This window comes from Salvelinus namaycush, chromosome 23 (assembly GCF_016432855.1).
Source record: "Salvelinus namaycush isolate Seneca chromosome 23, SaNama_1.0, whole genome shotgun sequence".
Taxonomy (NCBI): Eukaryota; Metazoa; Chordata; class Actinopteri; order Salmoniformes; family Salmonidae; genus Salvelinus; species Salvelinus namaycush.
This window is the reverse complement of record NC_052329.1, coordinates 13,994,610-14,015,637: the sequence shown is the minus strand read 5'-3', so window position 1 is coordinate 14,015,637 and position 21,028 is coordinate 13,994,610. Positions and strand designations below refer to the sequence as shown.

At 46.5% G+C, this 21,028-nt stretch overlaps 1 protein-coding gene across 1 annotated transcript in view; it reads right to left on the bottom strand.

Annotated features, from left to right (window-relative positions):
• Positions 1–21,028, bottom strand: part of LOC120018973 (roundabout homolog 1-like) — a 415,988-nt gene that overhangs the window by 9,340 nt on the left and 385,620 nt on the right. Inside the window, exons 21-27 of the mRNA XM_038962182.1 lie at positions 20,281–20,435; positions 17,250–17,639; positions 16,287–16,403; positions 14,526–14,670; positions 13,518–13,757; positions 8,155–8,648; positions 7,825–7,989 (exon numbers count right to left, since the gene is read on the bottom strand). Of these exons, the coding sequence (XP_038818110.1) occupies positions 7,825–7,989; positions 8,155–8,648; positions 13,518–13,757; positions 14,526–14,670; positions 16,287–16,403; positions 17,250–17,639; positions 20,281–20,435 (1,706 nt within the window). The remainder of the gene's footprint in view (positions 1–7,824; positions 7,990–8,154; positions 8,649–13,517; positions 13,758–14,525; positions 14,671–16,286; positions 16,404–17,249; positions 17,640–20,280; positions 20,436–21,028) is intronic.

Genomic DNA, 21,028 nt, shown 5'->3' with positions numbered 1-21,028 from the left:
ATCTCCTTTGCATTAGCGTAGCCTCTTCTGTAGCCTGTCAACTATGTGTCTGTCTATCCCTGTTCTCTCCTCTCTGCACAGACCATACAAACGCTTCACACCGCGTGGCCGCTGCCACTCTAACCTGGTGGTCCCAGCGCGCACGACCCACGTGGAGTTCCAGGTCTCCGGCAGCCTTTGGAACTGCCGATCTGCGGCCAACAAGGCAGAGTTCATCTCAGCCTATGCTTCCCTCCAGTCCCTCGACTTCTTGGCACTGACGGAAACATGGATTACCACAGATAACACTGCTACTCCTACTGCTCTCTCCTCGTCGGCCCACGTGTTCTCGCACACCCTGAGAGCTTCTGGTCAGCGGGGTGGTGGCACTGGGATCCTCATCTCTCCCAAGTGGACATTCTCTCTTTCTCCCCTGACCCATCTGTCTATCGCCTCCTTTGAATTCCATGCTGTCACAGTTACCAGCCCTTTCAAGCTTAACATCCTTATCATTTATCGCCCTCCAGGTTCCCTTGGAGAGTTCATCAATGAGCTTGACGCCTTGATAAGTTCCTTTCCTGAGGATGGCTCACCTCTCACAGTTCTGGGTGACTTTAACCTCCCCACGTCTACCTTTGACTCATTCCTCTCTGCCTCCTTCTTTCCACTCCTCTCCTCTTTTGACCTCACCCTCTCACCTTCCCCCCCTACTCACAAGGCAGGCAATACGCTTGACCTCATCTTTACTAGATGCTGTTCTTCCACTAATCTCATTGCAACTCCCCTCCAAGTCTCCGACCACTACCTTGTATCCTTTTCCCTCTCGCTCTCATCCAACACTTCCCACTCTGCCCCTACTCGGATGGTATCGCGCCGTCCCAACCTTCGCTCTCTCTCCCCCGCTACTCTCTCCTCTTCCATCATATCATCTCTTCCCTCTGCTCAAACCTTCTCCAACCTATCTCCTGATTCTGCCTCCTCAACCCTCCTCTCCTCCCTTTCTGCATCCTTTGACTCTCTATGTCCCCTATCCTCCAGGCCGGCTCGGTCCTCCCCTCCTGCTCCGTGGCTCGACAACTCATTGCGAGCTCACAGAACAGGGCTCCGGGCAGCCGAGCGGAAATGGAGGAAAACTCGCATCCCTGCGGACCTGGCATCCTTTCACTCCCTCCTCTCTACATTTTCCTCTTCTGTCTCTGCTGCTAAAGCCACTTTCTACCACTCTAAATTCCAAGCATCTGCCTCTAACCCTAGGAAGCTCTTTGCCACCTTCTCCTCCCTCCTGAATCCTCCTCCCCCTCCCCCCCCCTCCTCCCTCTCTGCGGATGACTTCGTCAACCATTTTGAAAAGAAGGTCGACGACATCCGATCCTCGTTTGCTAAGTCAAACGACACCGCTGGTTCTGCTCACACTGCCCTACCCTGTGCTTTGACCTCTTTCTCCCCTCTCTCTCCAGATGAAATCTCGCGTCTTGTGACGGCCGGCCGCCCAACAACCTGCCCGCTTGACCCTATCCCCTCCTCTCTTCTCCAGACCATTTCCGGAGACCTTCTCCCTTACCTCACCTCGCTCATCAACTCATCCTTGACCGCTGGCTACGTCCCTTCAGTCTTCAAGAGAGCGAGAGTTGCACCCCTTTAGAAAAAACCTACACTCGATCCCTCCGATGTCAACAACTACAGACCAGTATCCCTTCTTTCTTTTCTCTCCAAAACTCTTGAACGTGCCGTCCTTGGCCAGCTCTCCTGCTATCTCTCTCAGAATGACCTTCTTGATCCAAATCAGTCAGGTTTCAAGACTAGTCATTCAACTGAGACTGCTCTTCTCTGTGTCACGGAGGCGCTCCGCACTGCTAAAGCTAACTCTCTCTCCTCTGCTCTCATCCTTCTAGACCTATTGGCTGCCTTTGATACTGTGAACCATCAGATCCTCCTCTCCACCCTCTCCGAGTTGGGCATCTCCGGCGCGGCCCACGCTTGGATTGCGTCCTACCTGACAGGTCGCTCCTACCAGGTGGCGTGGCGAGAATCTGTCTCCGCACCACGTGCTCTCACCACTGGTGTACCCCAGGGCTCTGTTCTAGGCCCTCTCCTATTCTCGCTATACACCAAGTCACTTGGCTCTGTCATATCCTCACATGGTCTCTCCTATCATTGCTATGCAGACGACACACAATTAATCTTCTCCTTTCCCCCTTCTGATAACCAGGTGGCGAATCGCATCTCTGCATGTCTGGCAGACATATCAGTGTGGATGACGGATCACCACCTCAAGCTGAACCTCGGCAAGACGGAGCTGCTCTTCCTCCCGGGGAAGGACTGCCCGTTCCATGATCTCGCCATCACGGTTGACAACTCCATTGTGTCCTCCTCCCAGAGTGCTAAGAACCTTGGCGTGATCCTGGACAACACCCTGTCGTTCTCAACTAACATCAAGGCGGTGACCCGTTCCTGTAGGTTCATGCTCTACAACATTCGCAGAGTACGACCCTGCCTCACACAGGAAGCGGCGCAGGTCCTAATCCAGGCACTTGTCATCTCCCGTCTGGATTACTGCAACTCGCTGTTGGCTGGGCTCCCTGCCTGTGCCATTAAACCCCTACAACTCATCCAGAACGCCGCAGCCCGTCTGGTGTTCAACCTTCCCAAGTTCTCTCACGTCACCCCGCTCCTCCGCTCTCTCCACTGGCTTCCAGTTGAAGCTCGCATCCGCTACAAGACCATGGTGCTTGCCTACGGAGCTGTGAGGGGAACGGCACCTCCGTACCTTCAGGCTCTGATCAGGCCCTACACCCAAACAAGGGCACTGCGTTCATCCACCTCTGGCCTGCTCGCCTCCCTACCTCTGAGGAAGTACAGTTCCCGCTCAGCCCAGTCAAAACTGTTCGCTGCTCTGGCAACCCAATGGTGGAACAAACTCCCTCACGACGCCAGGTCAGCGGAGTCAATCACCACCTTCCGGAGACACCTGAAACCCCACCTCTTTAAGGAATACCTAGGATAGGATAAAGTAATCCTTCTAACCCCCCCCCCCCCCCCCCCCCCTTAAAAGTTTTAGATGCACTATTGTAAAGTGGTTGTTCCACTGGATATCATAAGGTGAATGCACCAATTTGTAAGTCGCTCTGGATAAGAGCGTCTGCTAAATGACTTAAATGTAAATGTAAATGTAATGTGGGTGGTACACTGCAGTCTATATGAACATGTGGGTGGTACACTGCAGTCTATATGAACATGTGGGTGGTACACTGCAGTCTATATCAACATATGGGTGGTACACTGCAGTCTATATCAACATGTGGGGGGTACACTGCAGTCTATATCAACATATGGGTGGTACACTGCAGTCTTTATCAACATGTGGGGGGTACAACACAGTATATATCAACATGTGGGGGGTACACCACAGTATATGTCAACATGTGGGGGGTACACTACAGTATATATCAACATGTGGGTGGTACACTGCAGTCTATATGAACATGTGGGTGGAACACTGCAGTCTATATCAACATGTGGTGGGTACACTGCAGTCTATATGAACACGTGGATGGTACACTGCAGTCTATATGAACATGTGGGTGGTACACTGCAGTCTATATGAACATATGGGTTGTACACTGCAGTCTATACGAACATGTGGATGGTACACTGCAGTCTATATGAACATGTGGGTGGAACACTGCAGTCTATATCAACATGTGGTGGGTACACTGCAGTCTATATGAACACGTGGATGGTACACTGCAGTCTATATGAACATGTGGGTGGTACACTGCAGTCTATATGAACATATGGGTTGTACACCACAGTATATATGAACATGTGGGGGGTACACTGCAGTCTATATCAACATGTGGGGGGTACACCACAGTATATATCAATATGTAGGGGTACACCACAGTATATATCAATATGTGGGGGGTACACCACAGTATATATCAATATGTGGGGGGTACACCACAGTATATATCAATATGTAGGGGGTACACCACAGTATATATCAATATGTAGGGGTATACAACAGTATATATCAATATGTAGGGGGTAAACCACAGTATATATCAATATGTGGAGGGTACACCACAGTATATATCAATATGTGGAGGGTACACCACAGTGTATATCAATATGTAGGGGGTAAACCACAGTATATATCAATATGTAGGGGATACACCACAGTATATATCAATATGTGGGGGATACACCACAGTATATATCAATATGTGGAGGGTACACCACAGTATATATCAATATGTAGGGGGTACACCACAGTATATATCAATATGTAGGGGTATACCACAGTATATATCAATATGTAGGGGGTACACCACAGTATATATCAATATGTGGGGGATACACCACAGTATATATCAATATGTGGAGGGTACACCACAGTATATATCAATATGTAGGGGGTAAACCACAGTATATATCAATATGTAGGGGGTACACCACAGTATATATCAATATGTGGGGGATACACCACAGTATATATCAATATGTGGAGGGTACACCACAGTATATATCAATATGTAGGGGGTAAACCACAGTATATATCAATATGTAGGGGGTACACCACAGTATATATCAATATGTAGGGGGTACACCACAGTATATATCAATATGTAGGGGGTACACCACAGTATATATCAATATGTGGGGGGTACACCACAGTATATATCAATATGTGGGGGGTACACCACAGTATATATCAATATGTGGGGGGTACACCACAGTATATATCAATATGTAGGGGGTACACCACAGTATATATCAATATGTGGGGGGTACACCACAGTATATATCAATATGTAGGGGGTACACCACAGTATATATCAATATGTAGGGGGTACACCACAGTATATATCAATATGTATGGAGTACACCACAGTATATATCAATATGTAGGGGGTACACCACAGTATATATCAATATGTAGGGGGTACACCACAGTATATATCAATATGTAGGGGGTATACCACAGTATATATCAATATGTAGGGGGTATACCACAGTATATATCAATATGTAGGGGGTACACCACAGTATATATCAATATATAGGGGTATACCACAGTCTATATCAATATGTGGGGGGTACACCACCGTATATATAAATATGTGGGGGTACACCACAGTATATATCAATATGTAGGGGGTATACCACAGTATATATCAATATGTGGGGGGTACACCACAGTATATATCAACATGTAGGGGGTACACCACAGTATATATCAACATGTGTATGCATGTGTGTGTCTGAAATGGACAGATTTATACCCAAAGGGGTGTTCCCTATCACCTCCCCTATCACCTCTCTCCTCCCCTATCACTCTCTCCTCCCCTATCACCTCTCTCCTCCCATATCACCTCTCTCCTCCCATATCATCTCTCTCCTCCCCTATCACCTCTCTCCTCCCCTATCACCTCTCTCCTCCCCTATCACCTCTCTCCTCCCATATCATCTCTCTCCTCCCCTATCACCTCTCTCCTCCCCTATCACCTCTCTCCCATATCACCTCTCTCCTCCCCTATCACCTCCCTCCTCCCCTATCACCTCTCTCCTCCCCTATCACCTCTCTCCTCCCCTATCATCTCTCTCCTCCCCTATCACCTCTCTCCTCCCCTATCACCTCTCTCCTCCCCTATCACCTCTCCTCCCCTATCACCTCTCGCCTCCCTTATTACCTCTCTCCTCCCTTATTACCTCTCTCCTCCCTTATTACCTCTCTCCTCCCTTATCACCTCTCTCCTCCCTTATCACCTCTCTCCTCCCTTATCACCTCTCTCCTCCCCTATCACCTCTCTCCTCCCCTATCACCTCTCCGTCACTCACCCCGCTCCCTCACTACAAGACACGGCAATGAACTCCCAATGAAAATGAAAAACCATTCAGATCAAATCCAATCCGTGACCAGACTGAGAGACAGACAGCCAAGGCTGGAGAACTGTCTGTCTCCTCCTTACTCCTTTCAGACAAACATAGGGAACAAAGAGGGGGAGTGAGGGAAGAGGGAGGAGACGGAGGGAGCTGGAGGAGAGCAGAGTGAGGGGTGGAGAGATTACTTCAAAGGGAGGAGATGGGGTGGAAGGCAGGATGGAGGGATGGAGGGATGGAGGGGAGGAGAGGAGGAGGGGCTAGGATTTGGTGCAGTGATAGCTGGTCTGGCTCAGAGTGGGGCTGGATATTAAATCTCCCTGTCAAGTGCTTCCAACACACAAGGACACCTCACAGTAAAAGGAGAGCCAGCTCCACACACACACACACACACACACACACACACACACACACACACACACACACACACACACACACACACACACACACACACACACACACACACACACACACACACACAGACACTCACACTCTCAACACACACACACATACACACACACACTCAACACACACACACACACACACACACACATATGCACGCAAGCACACACACACATACGCACACACATATACACGAACACACGCATCTACCCACACACATCTACCCACACATAGGCACACACACAAACATTCACAGAGACAATGCACAGACAAGCATTTCGCTACACTCGCATTAACATCTGCTAACCATGTGTATGTGACAAATAAAATGTGATTTGACACGCACGCACACACACACACACACACACACACACACACACACACACACACACACACACACACACACACACACACACACACACACACACACACACAGACAAACACACACACACACCTTTCCAAAAGCTAAATCCCAGAGGAACACATAACTAAAACGTTCAGTTTTGTTGTAACCCGTGGGCCACACATTAAACAATCAATAACCTTAAAGTTGACATCCTTCACTTTGACAAGGATAAGCATATTCTCTGCGCTGTGCGTTGTTACTCTGTAGATGGCCCCTGCTTTGTTTATTCCTGGCTCCGGGAGTGGAGGACAGGGGGCCACTTCAATAAGCACCTGGGGTAATTTCATTAGTGGCTAGCTGGAGAGCAAGACATCCCAGTGTCAGCAGCAGCAGAACGGGCTGGAGCTGGACCGTAGTCCCCTGAAACAGGCCCCCTCCATACCCCTCCATTCTACCCCAGTCTGCTCTGCTCTGCACAGCCGTAGATTGGAAACGATGCTTGGCGTGCATGCACACACACAAGAGGAGAATGATTAAAGCTCTGACTTATGACACACTCATACTCACTCACTCCTGGACACTGCATCTCAGGCAGGCACCATATCATACATCACATGGGTGGGGCTGGGTAGTGAGGTATTACAGTATTAGGGGACAGATGGATCCATGGTACAGCTCCAGTCCGCATTATGAGGTATTACAGTATTAGGGGACTATAATACAGATGGATCCATGGTACAGCTTCAGTACTCATTATGAGGTACTACAGTATTAGACCACTAGAATACAGATGGATCCATGGTACAGCTCCAGTACTCATTATGAGGTACTACAGTACTAGAACACTAGAATACAGATGGATCCATGGTACAGCTCCAGTACTCATTATGAGGTACTACAGTACTAGAACACTAGAATACAGATGGATCCATGGTACAGCTCCAGTACTCATTATGAGGTATTACAGTATTAGAACACTAGAATACAGATGGATCCATGGTACAGCTCCAGTACTCATTATGAGGTATTACAGTATTAGAACACTAGAATACAGATGGATCCATGGTACAGCTCCAGTACTCATTATGAGGTATTACAGTATTAGAACACTAGAATACAGATGGATCCATGGTACAGCTCCAGTCCTCATTATGGCGTTTCACCTCATACAGTACTTTAGTGATGAATGAGCAGAGTGTGGTTCTGTACTGTACCTTCAGCGTAGGCCTCTCGTTTCTGGAGCCCTGGGTGGCCCGCTGCATGGTGCTGTTTCTGCTTCTTAGGAGGCCTCTTATGCATGTTGGCCGTGCTCATGTTACTGTCTGTGGACGGGGGGCTGCCAGGACGGTGGCCTGAGGGGGTCATTTGGTACTTTCGCGCTGAAGGGAAAGACACATTTGGTAAGGCACATGAAACCATGAAAAGGTTTTCCCCCTATCAAAGGGCTTGCAGAATAAGGGAATCATATTGATTCAAAGTTAATGTGCTCATGATCTTGTTTTCTACTGTTCTTGATAAAATGACATCACAATATATGTGCTTACCTCCGGGGCCTCCCTCCTGGCCTTGCGTGGGGTTGGGGTACTTGGCCACCTTGAGGCCTGCGTACTCCGCAGCAGCCGCCACGGCCTGGGCGAAGTCGGCGTCTGTGAAGAAGGATCCGTCTGAGGAGCTGACGGCGCTGGAGCGTCCTGATGAGGCGTTGTCCTCCTCGGAGGCTGAACCCCAGCCGTTGATCATGGAGCCCGTCACAGAGCTCTCCAGGTCCCCCACGCTGGAGGCTGGGGTCTGCTCCAGGCCCCGCAGCAGCAGCCTCCTGGTGTGCATCTGCTGGGGGTGGTGAGGGTGGTGAGGGTGGGTGTGGTGGTGGTGCACCTTGGCCACCTCCGCGTCTGTCTCATCCCCTTCCTCCTCCTCTTCCTCCAACATCTCCTCCTCCTCCTCCATGCCATCTGTGTCCAGGGACAGGGGGCTGGAGATGTAGCCGTAGGTGTGTGAGGGGGAGATGGGTCGGGGAGGGGGGCTCACTGCATGGCGTCTGAAACAGCAGGAGACATGTTCTTCATGTAGGGTATACCAAATCAATTATATAAATTAAATTACAAATCATGACAGAATTTTTTGCACAGACTTTTAAAATCATTACTACAGTAGGTAACATCAGTACTAATCCCTCTTGGATTTCTTCACTTTTTATTGTTTTACAGAGTAGGATTAAAATTGCTTTATTGTAAGTATTTGTCAATGATCTACACAAAAGATCACTGACAAATAAAACACTAATATACCTTGATGAGATAAGTACAGGATGCATGTTTTAGTGCCTTGTTGAGTACAGGATGCATGTTTTAGTGCCTTGTTGAGTACAGGATGCATGTTTTAGTGCCTTGTTGTGTACAGGATGCATGTTTTAGTGCCTTGTTGAGTACAGGATGCATGTTTTAGTGCCTTGTTGAGTACAGGATGCATGTTTTAGTGCCTTGTTGAGTACAGGATGCATGTTTTAGTGCCTTGTTGTGTACAGGATGCATGTTTTAGTGCCTTGTTGTGTGCAGGATGCATGTTTTAGTGCCTTGTTGTGTGCAGGATGCATGTTTTAGTGCCTTGTTGAGTACAGGATGCATGTTTTAGTGCCTTGTTGAGTACAGGATGCATGTTTTAGTGCCTTGTTGTGTGCAGGATGCATGTTTTAGTGCCTTGTTGTGTGCAGGATGCATGTTTTAGTGCCTTGTTGTGTGCAGGATGCATGTTTTAGTGCCTTGTTGAGTACAGGATGCATGTTTTAGTGCCTTGTTGTGTGCAGGATGCATGTTTTAGTGCCTTGTTGTGTGCAGGATGCATGTTTTAGTGCCTTGTTGTGTGCAGGATGCATGTTTTAGTGCCTTGTTGAGTACAGGATGCATGTTTTAGTGCCTTGTTGAGTACAGGATGCATGTTTTAGTGCCTTGTTGAGTACAGGATGCATGTTTTGGTGCCTTGTTGTGTGCAGGATGCATGTTTTAGTGCCTTGTTGTGTGCAGGATGCATGTTTTAGTGCCTTGTTGTGTGCAGGATGCATGTTTTAGTGCCTTGTTGAGTACAGGATGCATGTTTTAGTGCCTTGTTGAGTACAGGATGCATGTTTTAGTGCCTTGTTGAGTACAGGATGCATGTTTTAGTGCCTTGTTGAGTACAGGATGCATGTTTTAGTGCCTTGTTGAGTACAGGATGCATGTTTTAGTGCCTTGTTGTGTGCAGGATGCATGTTTTAGTGCCTTGTTGTGTGCAGGATGCATGTTTTAGTGCCTTGTTGTGTGCAGGATGCATGTTTTAGTGCCTTGTTGAGTACAGGATGCATGTTTTAGTGCCTTGTTGAGTACAGGATGCATCTTAGGGCCTTGTTGAGTACAGGATGCATGTTTTAGTGCCTTGTTGAGTACAGGATGCATGTTTTAGTGCCTTGTTGTGTGCAGGATGCATGTTTTAGTGCCTTGTTGTGTGCAGGATGCATGTTTTAGTGCCTTGTTGTGTGCAGGATGCATGTTTTAGTGCCTTGTTGAGTACAGGATGCATGTTTTAGTGCCTTGTTGAGTACAGGATGCATGTTTTAGTGCCTTGTTGAGTACAGGATGCATGTTTTGGTGCCTTGTTGTGTGCAGGATGCATGTTTTAGTGCCTTGTTGTGTGCAGGATGCATGTTTTAGTGCCTTGTTGTGTGCAGGATGCATGTTTTAGTGCCTTGTTGAGTACAGGATGCATGTTTTAGTGCCTTGTTGAGTACAGGATGCATGTTTTAGTGCCTTGTTGAGTACAGGATGCATGTTTTAGTGCCTTGTTGAGTACAGGATGCATGTTTTAGTGCCTTGTTGAGTACAGGATGCATGTTTTAGTGCCTTGTTGTGTGCAGGATGCATGTTTTAGTGCCTTGTTGTGTGCAGGATGCATGTTTTAGTGCCTTGTTGTGTGCAGGATGCATGTTTTAGTGCCTTGTTGAGTACAGGATGCATGTTTTAGTGCCTTGTTGAGTACAGGATGCATCTTAGGGCCTTGTTGAGTACAGGATGCATGTTTTAGTGCCTTGTTGTGTGCAGGATGCATGTTTTAGTGCCTTGTTGTGTGCAGGATGCATGTTTTAGTGCCTTGTTGTGTGCAGGATGCATGTTTTAGTGCCTTGTTGTGTGCAGGATGCATGTTTTAGTGCCTTGTTGTGTGCAGGATGCATGTTTTAGTGCCTTGTTGAGTACAGGATGCATGTTTTAGTGCCTTGTTGAGTACAGGATGCATGTTTTAGTGCCTTGTTGAGTACAGGATGCATGTTTTAGTGCCTTGTTGAGTACAGGATGCATGTTTTAGTGCCTTGTTGAGTACAGGATGCATGTTTTAGTGCCTTGTTGAGTACAGGATGCATGTTTTAGTGCCTTGTTGAGTACAGGATGCATGTTTTAGTGCCTTGTTGAGTACAGGATGCATGTTTTAGTGCCTTGTTGAGTACAGGATGCATGTTTTAGTGCCTTGTTGTGTGCAGGATGCATGTTTTAGTGCCTTGTTGTGTGCAGGATGCATGTTTTAGTGCCTTGTTGTGTGCAGGATGCATGTTTTAGTGCCTTGTTGAGTACAGGATGCATGTTTTAGTGCCTTGTTGAGTACAGGATGCATCTTAGGGCCTTGTTGAGTACAGGATGCATGTTTTAGTGCCTTGTTGTGTGCAGGATGCATGTTTTAGTGCCTTGTTGTGTGCAGGATGCATGTTTTAGTGCCTTGTTGAGTACAGGATGCATGTTTTAGTGCCTTGTTGAGTACAGGATGCATCTTAGGGCCTTGTTGTGTACAGGATGCATGTTTTAGTGCCTTGTTGAGTACAGGATGCATGTTTTAGTGCCTTGTTGAGTACAGGATGCATCTTAGGGCCTTGTTGAGTACAGGATGCATGTTTTAGTGCCTTGTTGTGTACAGGATGCATGTTTTAGTGCCTTGTTGAGTACAGGATGCATGTTTTAGTGCCTTGTTGAGTACAGGATGCATCTTAGGGCCTTGTTGAGTACAGGATGCATCTTAGGGCCTTGTTGAGTACAGGATGCATGTTTTAGTGCCTTGTTGTGTACAGGATGCATGTTTTAGTGCCTTGTTGAGTACAGGATGCATGTTTTAGTGCCTTGTTGAGTACAGGATGCATGTTTTAGTGCCTTGTTGAGTACAGGATGCATGTTGTAGTGCCTTGTTGAGTACAGGATGCATGTTGTAGTGCCTTGTTGAGTACAGGATGCATGTTTTAGTGCCTTGTTGAGTACAGGATGCATGTTTTAGTGCCTTGTTGAGTACAGGATGCATGTTGTAGTGCCTTGTTGAGTACAGGATGCATGTTTTAGTGCCTTGTTGAGTACAGGATGCATGTTGTAGTGCCTTGTTGAGTACAGGATGCATGTTTTAGTGCCTTGTTGTGTGCAGGATGCATGTTTTAGTGCCTTGTTGAGTACAGGATGCATGTTTTAGTGCCTTGTTGAGTACAGGATGCATCTTAGGGCCTTGTTGAGTACAGGATGCATGTTTTAGTGCCTTGTTGAGTACAGGATGCATGTTTTAGTGCCTTGTTGAGTACAGGATGCATGTTGTAGTGCCTTGTTGAGTACAGGATGCATGTTTTAGTGCCTTGTTGTGTGCAGGATGCATGTTTTAGTGCCTTGTTGAGTACAGGATGCATGTTTTAGTGCCTTGTTGAGTACAGGATGCATGTTTTAGTGCCTTGTTTGAGTACAGGATGCATGTTTTAGTGCCTTGTTGAGTACAGGATGCATGTTTTAGTGCCTTGTTGAGTACAGGATGCATGTTTTAGTGCCTTGTTGAGTACAGGATGCATGATTTAGTGCCTTGTTGTGTACAGGATGCATGTTTTAGTGCCTTGTTGAGTACAGGATGCATGTTTTAGTGCCTTGTTGAGTACAGGATGTATGTTTTAGTGCCTTGTTGAGTACAGGATGCATGTTTTTAGTGCCTTGTTGTGTACAGGATGCATGTTTTAGTGCCTTGTTGAGTACAGGATGCATGTTTTAGTGCCTTGTTGTGTACAGGATGCATGTTTTAGTGCCTTTTTGAGTACAGGATGCATGTTTTAGTGCCTTGTTGTGTACAGGATGCATGTTTTAGTGTCTTTTTGAGTACAGGATGCATGTTTTAGTGCCTTGTTGTGTACAGGATGCATGTTAGGGCCTTGTTGAGTACAGGATGCATGTTGTATTGCCTTGTTGAGTACATGATGCATGTTAGGGCCTTGTTGAGTACAGGATGCATGTTGTATTGCCTTGTTGAGTACAGGATGCATGTTAGGGCCTTGTTGAGTACAGGATGCATGTTTTAGTGCCTTGTTGAGTACAGGATGCATCTTAGGGCCTTGTTGAGTACAGGATGCATGTTGTAGTGCCTTGTTGAGTACAGTATGCATGTTTTAGTGCCTTGTTGAGTACAGGATGCATGTTTTAGTGTCTTGTTGAGTACAGGATGCATGTTTTAGTGCCTTGTTGAGTACAGGATGCATGTTTTAGTGCCTTGTTGAGTACCGGATGCATGTTGTAGTGCCTTGTTGAGTACAGGATGCATGTTTTGGAATATTTTTATTCTGTATATTTGATTCTGTATACTTTTCACTCTGTCATTTACATCTAATTTAACACATTTATTTGATATTTTATTTTTATTCAATTTTAGTTATTGTTACTTGTATTTTAGTTTACATTTGTAGAATATTATTTTCACTTTGACATTATGGAGTATCTTGTGTAGATCAATGACAAAATAAATCACAATTAAATCTATTTCAATCCCACTTCGTATCACAATAAAATTGGAAAAAATCCATTGTTGGTGAATACTTATTATACCCACTGTATATCAGCCAATCAAAGTCCATTTCATCCAGTATAACGCCTTCCAGTACCTGCGTTCGTGTCCAGAGACCATGCTGTCTGCTGTGTCTTGGAGCATGGGCTGCAGCTCCTCCTGGGGCGAGGGGGTGAGGGTGGCTGTGGACTGGTGGCTGTAGGACACCGCGGCGGGGGACGAGGCAGCGCCTCTGACGGGTGGAGTGGGACCCCTCTCCATCTCCTCCTCCTCCAGTTCGTCTGGCTGCAGGTACATGCGGGAGGGGGGCAGGGAGCACTGCATATCTGGGTCATAACTGTCAACACAGGGAAACACGCTGGTTAGTTGGATGTCACTCAATGTGACAATAACATTCATATCTTGAACAATGTAGCTCGTACATATTCATGTTGTGCTGCTACCAAGGTAGACATGTAAAGGAAAAGGTTTGACATGAACCTAGCATTGATACACAATAGAACAAAAACCCTTAGGGTAGATTTGACTCTTTCAGTAAATGAAAGGAAAGAATAAAGTGGCAGGGAGGTGTGAGTGTGTGTGTGTTGACATGTCCCACCTCTCATCCATGGACAGGGAGTACTCCTCCATGTTGTGGCAGGGAGGTGTGTGTGTGTGTGTGTGTGTGTGTGTGTGTGTGTGTGTGTGTGTGTGTGTGTGTGTGTGTGTGTGTGTGTGTGTGTGTGTGTGTGTGTGTGTGTGTGTGGACATGTCCCACCTCTCATCCATGGACAGGGAGTACTCCTCCATGTTGTGGCAGGGAGGTGTGTGTGTGTGTGTGTGTGTGTGTGTGTGTGTGTGTGTGTGTGTGTGTGTGTGTGTGTGTGTGTGTGTGTGTGTGTGTGTGTGTGTGTGTGTGTGTGTGTGTGTGTGTGTCTGTGTGTCTGTGTGTGCGTGTGTGGATATGTCCCACCTCCCATCCATGGACAGGGAGTACTCCTCCATGTTGTGGCAGGGAGGTGTGTGTGTGTGTGTGTGTGTGTGTGTGTGTGTGTGTGTGTGTGTGTGTGTGTGTGTGTGTGTGTGTGTGTGTGTGTGTGTGTGTGTGTGTGTGGACATGTCCCACCTCTCGTCCATAGACAGGGAGTACTCCTCCATGTTGCGGCAGGGAGGTGGGTTAGCAGGGGGAGGAGGCAGTAGGTCAGCCCAGTTCATTGTGCTCTGTTTGGGTAGTTTGGGGGTGCGCACTCCCTTCTTTTGACCTTGACTCCCTGCAAAAACATGAACAAAGAACTCCTTCAGTCAGAAACATGTAGAAACACACCCCCACTCTCACATCGTTCTCCGTCTCTCAACCATCTACATTATTGATGCTCGTTAAATCAACAGAGAAATTAATAAATCAACAGCAGATCAAAATGTAGGGACAAACAGGGCTAATTTCAGTGAAAGGTTGACACGGATAAACAATATATAATTTATACATGAGAGCATGTCGGCTAGTAGCATCCCCTCTCTTTATGGACACCACAAAAATGCACCACGTACATTACCTCTCAATTTGTAATTCATGCCAGTCATGCCATCAAAAACGCAGTCATTTTTCAACTATAATGTTCCCCATTGCCAAGAGAAAATAGAAAATGTGAAAGAAATTACAAAACATCTGAGGCCAATTAACAGCAGCCAATAAGAATGAGAAGCCAATGAGCTGTGAGCTCAGTGAGCACAGAGGGCTGCTCTTTAACGAGCTGAACTTCATATACAATATCAGAATGGATCCTGGGCGTTATGGAGGCAGTGTTGCATGCCCTCTGGAATGTGTGTCATTAGTCCTTGTCCAGAAACAAACACTGCATATCTGATGAGATTATCCTCCTCTTTGCAGGAATGAAGGGGACGGTAATTCATGTTTGTTTAATTCATGTTTTGTCTGAGCAACAAGGAACAGTCTAACTAATCTAACTAGGTTTTTCATTTTCTGTTAGAAGCACATGGGATTGAAAAAACTGACTGGAAACTGACGAAGACCAGAAACAGACAGGAAAAAAGAGACTGGAAACACACAGACTGCAAACGGACACAGACTGGAAACAAACACAGACTGGAAACACACAGACTGGAAACAGACTGGAAACTGACTGGAAACACACACAGACTGGAAACAAACACAGACTGGAAACACACAGACTGGAAACAGACTGGAAACTGACTGGAAACACACACAGACTGGAAACAAACACAGACTGGAAACAAACACAGACTGGAAACTGACTGGAAACACACACAGACTGGAAACAGACTGGAAACTGACTGGAAACTGACTGGAAACACACATAGACTGGAAACAGACTGGAAACTGACTGGAAACACACAGACTGGAAACAGACTGGAAACTGACTGGAAACACACAGACTGGAAACTGACTGGAAACACACACAGACTGGAAACTGACTGGAAACTGACTGGAAACACACACAGACTGGAAACAGACTGGAAACTGACTGGAAACACACAGACTGGAAACAGACTGGAGACTGACTGGAAACACACAGACTGGAAACTGACTGGAAACTGACTGGAAACACACACAGACTGGAAACAGACTGGAAACACACACAGACTGGAAACTGATGCCTGGGATGTTTTACATTTTCCCTCCACTGAAGGCATTTTAATTTCTCTTCAAGATACTGACATGGAAATTAATCAAAATAACAATTTTAAAGCATCATGCATTATATTATTACTCCCACTACAATGTATTGCTTTTGAGGAAAATAAGGACGGGAAACAACAACAAAAGTGATTCACTAAACATCCACGCAGTAAAACACCAACCATATGGCTGTGGATACTGATTACCCCCCGTTCCCCACTCTCTCACCGGAGGTGCTGCTGCTGCCATGGTCAGAGCTGTTGTAGGAGCCCACGGTGTGGGCCTCGTGGGCCTGGTTATAGGGGATGGTGGTAGCCATGGGACTGTCCCCTCCTCTGTAGTGGTCTGGTAAGGGAGAGGAGGAGGATGGTAAGCATGAGGAAGGTGGGCAGCATATACTACATTACCGCATTACAAAAGTATAGATAGCCTTTGGAAATGAAGGGGACATTATGATATCAAAAGATCCATAGAGACTGTTTGAGTGTAACTGACTAATGATCACAGTTAGGCTAACATAAGAGCTAACAATGTAACAACACATCTAAATAATGATCTTAACCAGCGATGTGTTAAAATGTGTGTCATACACCTCTAATAAGTTGAAATGTAAGTTGAAACTGTCTCAATAAACAGTCCGGTGGATGCTGTCCTCCTAAGAGTGCTGAGAGAGAAGACATGCAATTTCTGTTCCATACAAGAGACCATGACGAAACTGAAAACGGTGTCACTAAAGTAGCAGCTATTTTCTGCAGGTAAGAAGAAGGTGACGACAGTTTAGTTCAGTGCCTGTCAGTTCCAAAAGAAATGGTTCTCTCTCCTTCAGACACCTGACACCTGGAGAAAATCCTTACAGCTGTAGCTATGAGACTTGACCAATGAAGAACAACCCAGACAGTAAAGACAGAAACTCAGGCCTGACCCATAATGTAGAGCAGAGATGTTATATGAACACAGAGAGGAAAGTTAGGAGTTAGGAAAATGCATAGTAGACAATGAGAGGGAGACTGATGATGCTCTCTATTCATATGACTGAATGGGGGCAGCAGGGAAGCCAGTGAAAAAGGAACATTCTTCAGCATGGTGGGCCCATCCACAGGGAGAAAAGGAAATAAAGAAGGGAAGAAAGAAAGATGGAAGACGGTTATGGTTTGACCTCCTAACCTCCACTGATTCCCACCACACACTCACCCTTGTTCAGCTTGTTCTGCTCCATGATGTTATACTGGTGGAGCTGTGAGGTCATTTCCTGTTGCTTCTGCTCCTGAACAGGTGTGGGTTTCCAGCCGTGTTTCTCGTTTGTCTCCCCTCCCCCCCCTCCACTCCCTCTGTCTCTGTCTGTGTTGATGTTGTTTCCCAGGATAGAAGACTGAATGAGCTGTGTGGTGGCGTACGGGGTGGGCTGTCCCCCTGGTCCACCGGGCCCAACGAAGCGTCCGTCCTTCAGGTTGGGGCTGTTGAAGGTCTTCATCTCGTTGATCTTGTTGGAGAGGTCCACGTCTACGTACACTCCTCCCTCCGGCACCATCAGGTTGGTCTGCTTGCTCTCCATCTGGTTGTTATAGTTGGCGATGCAGTCGGCTGGATAACATGGGAGCGGGTGCAGGGTGAAAGGTTTAGTCAAAGACCGGACTAGCTTCTATAGCTAGGTTCAGAAGAAGAGGTTTGCCAAGTGCATGAATGGCACAAATGGCATTGTATTCAGTTGTATTCACTGGCATCATACTCCGTAAAAAAATAAGCTGAAAAGATGAACATTTCAGAATGACACAGAAATAAATCAGCCCGAGTCATTTGTACCTTTCAACAGATCACTGTGCCCTCAGTCTAGACATATATATATATTTCAGTGCAAACTACAGTTCATTATGTACGTCAACTATCCCTATCTGGTTCAGGTGAGTGACTGGAGCTGTATTATACTTCCACTGTCTGCTCTCTTCCACTGTCTGCTCTCTCTGTCTTTCTGTCTCGATAATGTCTTTGTCTCATCCACAGCTCAACGTGTTTGTCATGTCTATTCTCCACGTCAGACGCCAGGCGAGGAGGCTTTGCTCATTGAGAAGAACAGTGGAACATGTCTGTATCAGAAGGAAGCGTGCAGCAAAGAGCAGAGCTCCACTGACAGATCCAATTTTCTCTGGCTCATAAAATATTCAAATCCTCCAGCAGATCTGAGAGCCAGCCTTGCGGTAAATATCAAGGATGGCTACAGATAGAACAACCGAGCGCACGTGAACCTTACATTTACAAGAACCGAGGGATATCTGAGGCACTTCAGAGGTAGATGTGGAGAAAGGGCCCCTATGTGTTAGATAAAGGGACATTAACTCGTATCCCTGGGCTCTGTCACCTAGCCGCTGATCCTGTTAAACCTTCACAGGGTTTAGGTTGGCCACACAAAGCAGCCAGCACCAGGCATGCTCCTTAATGTCTTACACATGCAGTGAGTGAGAAGTGCTTTTAGCATGTCATCCCTTCTCAAACAAACTCCCAGATTGTCATCAGAACCAATGTTAGGGAAAAGTTAAACACACCACGGAATGAAAAGTCGGATTAGGTTTTCTTGTGTTGACTGTGATGGGTAACTTTAGAAGATGGGTATGTATTTTATGGGTACAGTGTTTCTTTGTCCTTGAGTAAGTTGCTTAACCCAGGGGAAGCACAGCACTTAGTACAACAGAACATCTGCTACACTAGGATTGTGTGTAAGCCTGTTTGGTTGAAGCCAACAATGTAAATGAGTCAATGAGTGGGTAGGAGACGCTACACTACTGTACTATCTGTCAGACGCTACAGCTGGAGAGACGCCTGCCGCGTGTCCAAACGGTTGTTCAAACGACTACTGTATACCCACATCTCTTTTACTTTAGTTCAACTTCTAAGCCTACTGTATATCAAAGGGAGGTTCAGGGCTGGGGTACACGTTTCGTAGTTAAGTCCTACCTATGTGTGTATAACCTCAAATCCTTTGTCCCCACCCTGCACCAAGAGACATACTTTACCCCCCTCTACCAGCTGTTGACCCTCTTTCTCTGTAGAGTGTGAGTACTTAGCGCTCTTTTGTGTGTGTGTGTGTGTGTGTGTGTGTGTGCGTGTGTGTGTGTGTGTGTGTGTGTGTGTGTGTGTGTGTGTGTGTGTGTGTGTGTGTGTGTGTGTGTGTGTGTGTGTGTGTGTGTGTGTGTGTGTGTGTGTGTGTGTGTCTTTGACTTCAGAGCCAAACTCAATCCCTATTGTTTATAGAAAGTACTGCTGACTGAGAGGCCACCTGGAGGTGTACCATAACCCTCCCTCCCTCCGTTACTGTCCATCTCTTCTGCTCTCTTTACTCTCCTCCCAACTCCCTCGTTCTCTCTCTTTCTCTGTCCAATTTACTTCCCCTCTACTTTCTCTCTCCATTTATCTCTGTGTATGCTACATATCCTCCCTTATTATTATTTTTCCTCCTTCGTTCCCTTTCTATCTATGCACTCTTCCAGGTATCTCTCCATCTCTCCATCTCTTCATCCGGTGTTGGCTGCAGTCTGCAGTCCTGCCCTGATCTCTACCACTGCTCCACATTTCTTAAATAACTGAGCACTTAGTGGAAATGACATTACAGGCTATAACAACAGTATGGAAATTAGCAGAGCAATTGGATTTGCAGCAGAGTAAACCCATAAGGCCCATCCAGCGTGCTCCTTTTATTTCCTGCCTAAAACTGGCCCGCTTTAACCTGAAATAAATCAAACACATATACTCCTACTCCTAAGCCTCCCGTAAGGTTTTTTCTTATAGAGACCTCGCGAGGAGAGAGGTAAGAGAGAGAAGTCTCAAGGGAGCTAACCCAGATATGGGATTTCACTTCTCTCTGTTTTCTACCGACTAGGTCCGCTCCTTTTTATGATTCTTATCCATGCTTTGCTTTGAGAGCAGGGTGTCATGTACCCCAACAATCTGAGGGGGCACAAAGTACGTGAGAATGGCTGGGTGTTGGTCCAGAGGGGGACTAGAATTGAGCATTTTTCAAACACCTGAAACAGCTTTTTCCTGCAACCATAATCATTATGCTTAATTCTATGTAGAAATGTATGTATATTTTTCTGCATATCTAAGCATACCTTTTGAGCTGTCTGTATCCTCCTGACTGGTAGTTCTTAAAAACAAAGTATATGCTTCTCTGCATCGCTGTTTTAGTACAGTTTATGTTTGGGTGAGTTGTTCCAGTGCGTAGCGTACTCACCTGGGCGGCTGTATGTAGCCAGGTTGCTGTCACTGCTGCCCTGTCCTGCGGTGCAGCAGTTCATGCTACAGTCGTTGTGATTGGAGCAGGAGTTGGGCCAGGTATCAGCCAACCAGGGCTGGGTAGCAGACTCCCCAATGTTCAGCAAACCTGGCCTGGAAGGATGGGGTACAAAACAGCTAACGCTGACTAACAGTGGAACATGCTGCACCACTATAGCACAGCAAGAATTCATATTGATATGACTAACAAGAACATGTCATGTAATGAATGGGGTTTTAGGCAGATCGATGGGGATTCACTCAATTCCAGATTGGTATACTGAAATTATCCCTATAGCTAGGCATTAGGTTGTTGTTTTACAGAAATGATCTCTCCCTCTCCTCCAGCTCCCTGCTCCATTGGCCTTACATTAGAGGAAAGTTCAGATAAATAGATGATGTGCTCTTGACTTGTCCATGGCCGATGACACTGTTTCACTGAGCGATAGAAAGCCAGACAGGACTCACTCCCAGTGATGGAAAATGCACGTCCACTCACGTCCACTCCAAAACACTCACTGAACCACCAACGCTCCAGCAAACCACCAACACTTACTGAACCGCTAACGCTCCAGCAAACCACCAACACTCACTGAACCACCAACGCTCCAGCAAACCACCAACACTTACTGAACCACGAACACTCCAGCAAACCACCAACGCTCACTGAACCACCAACGCTCCAGCAAACCACCAACACTTACTGA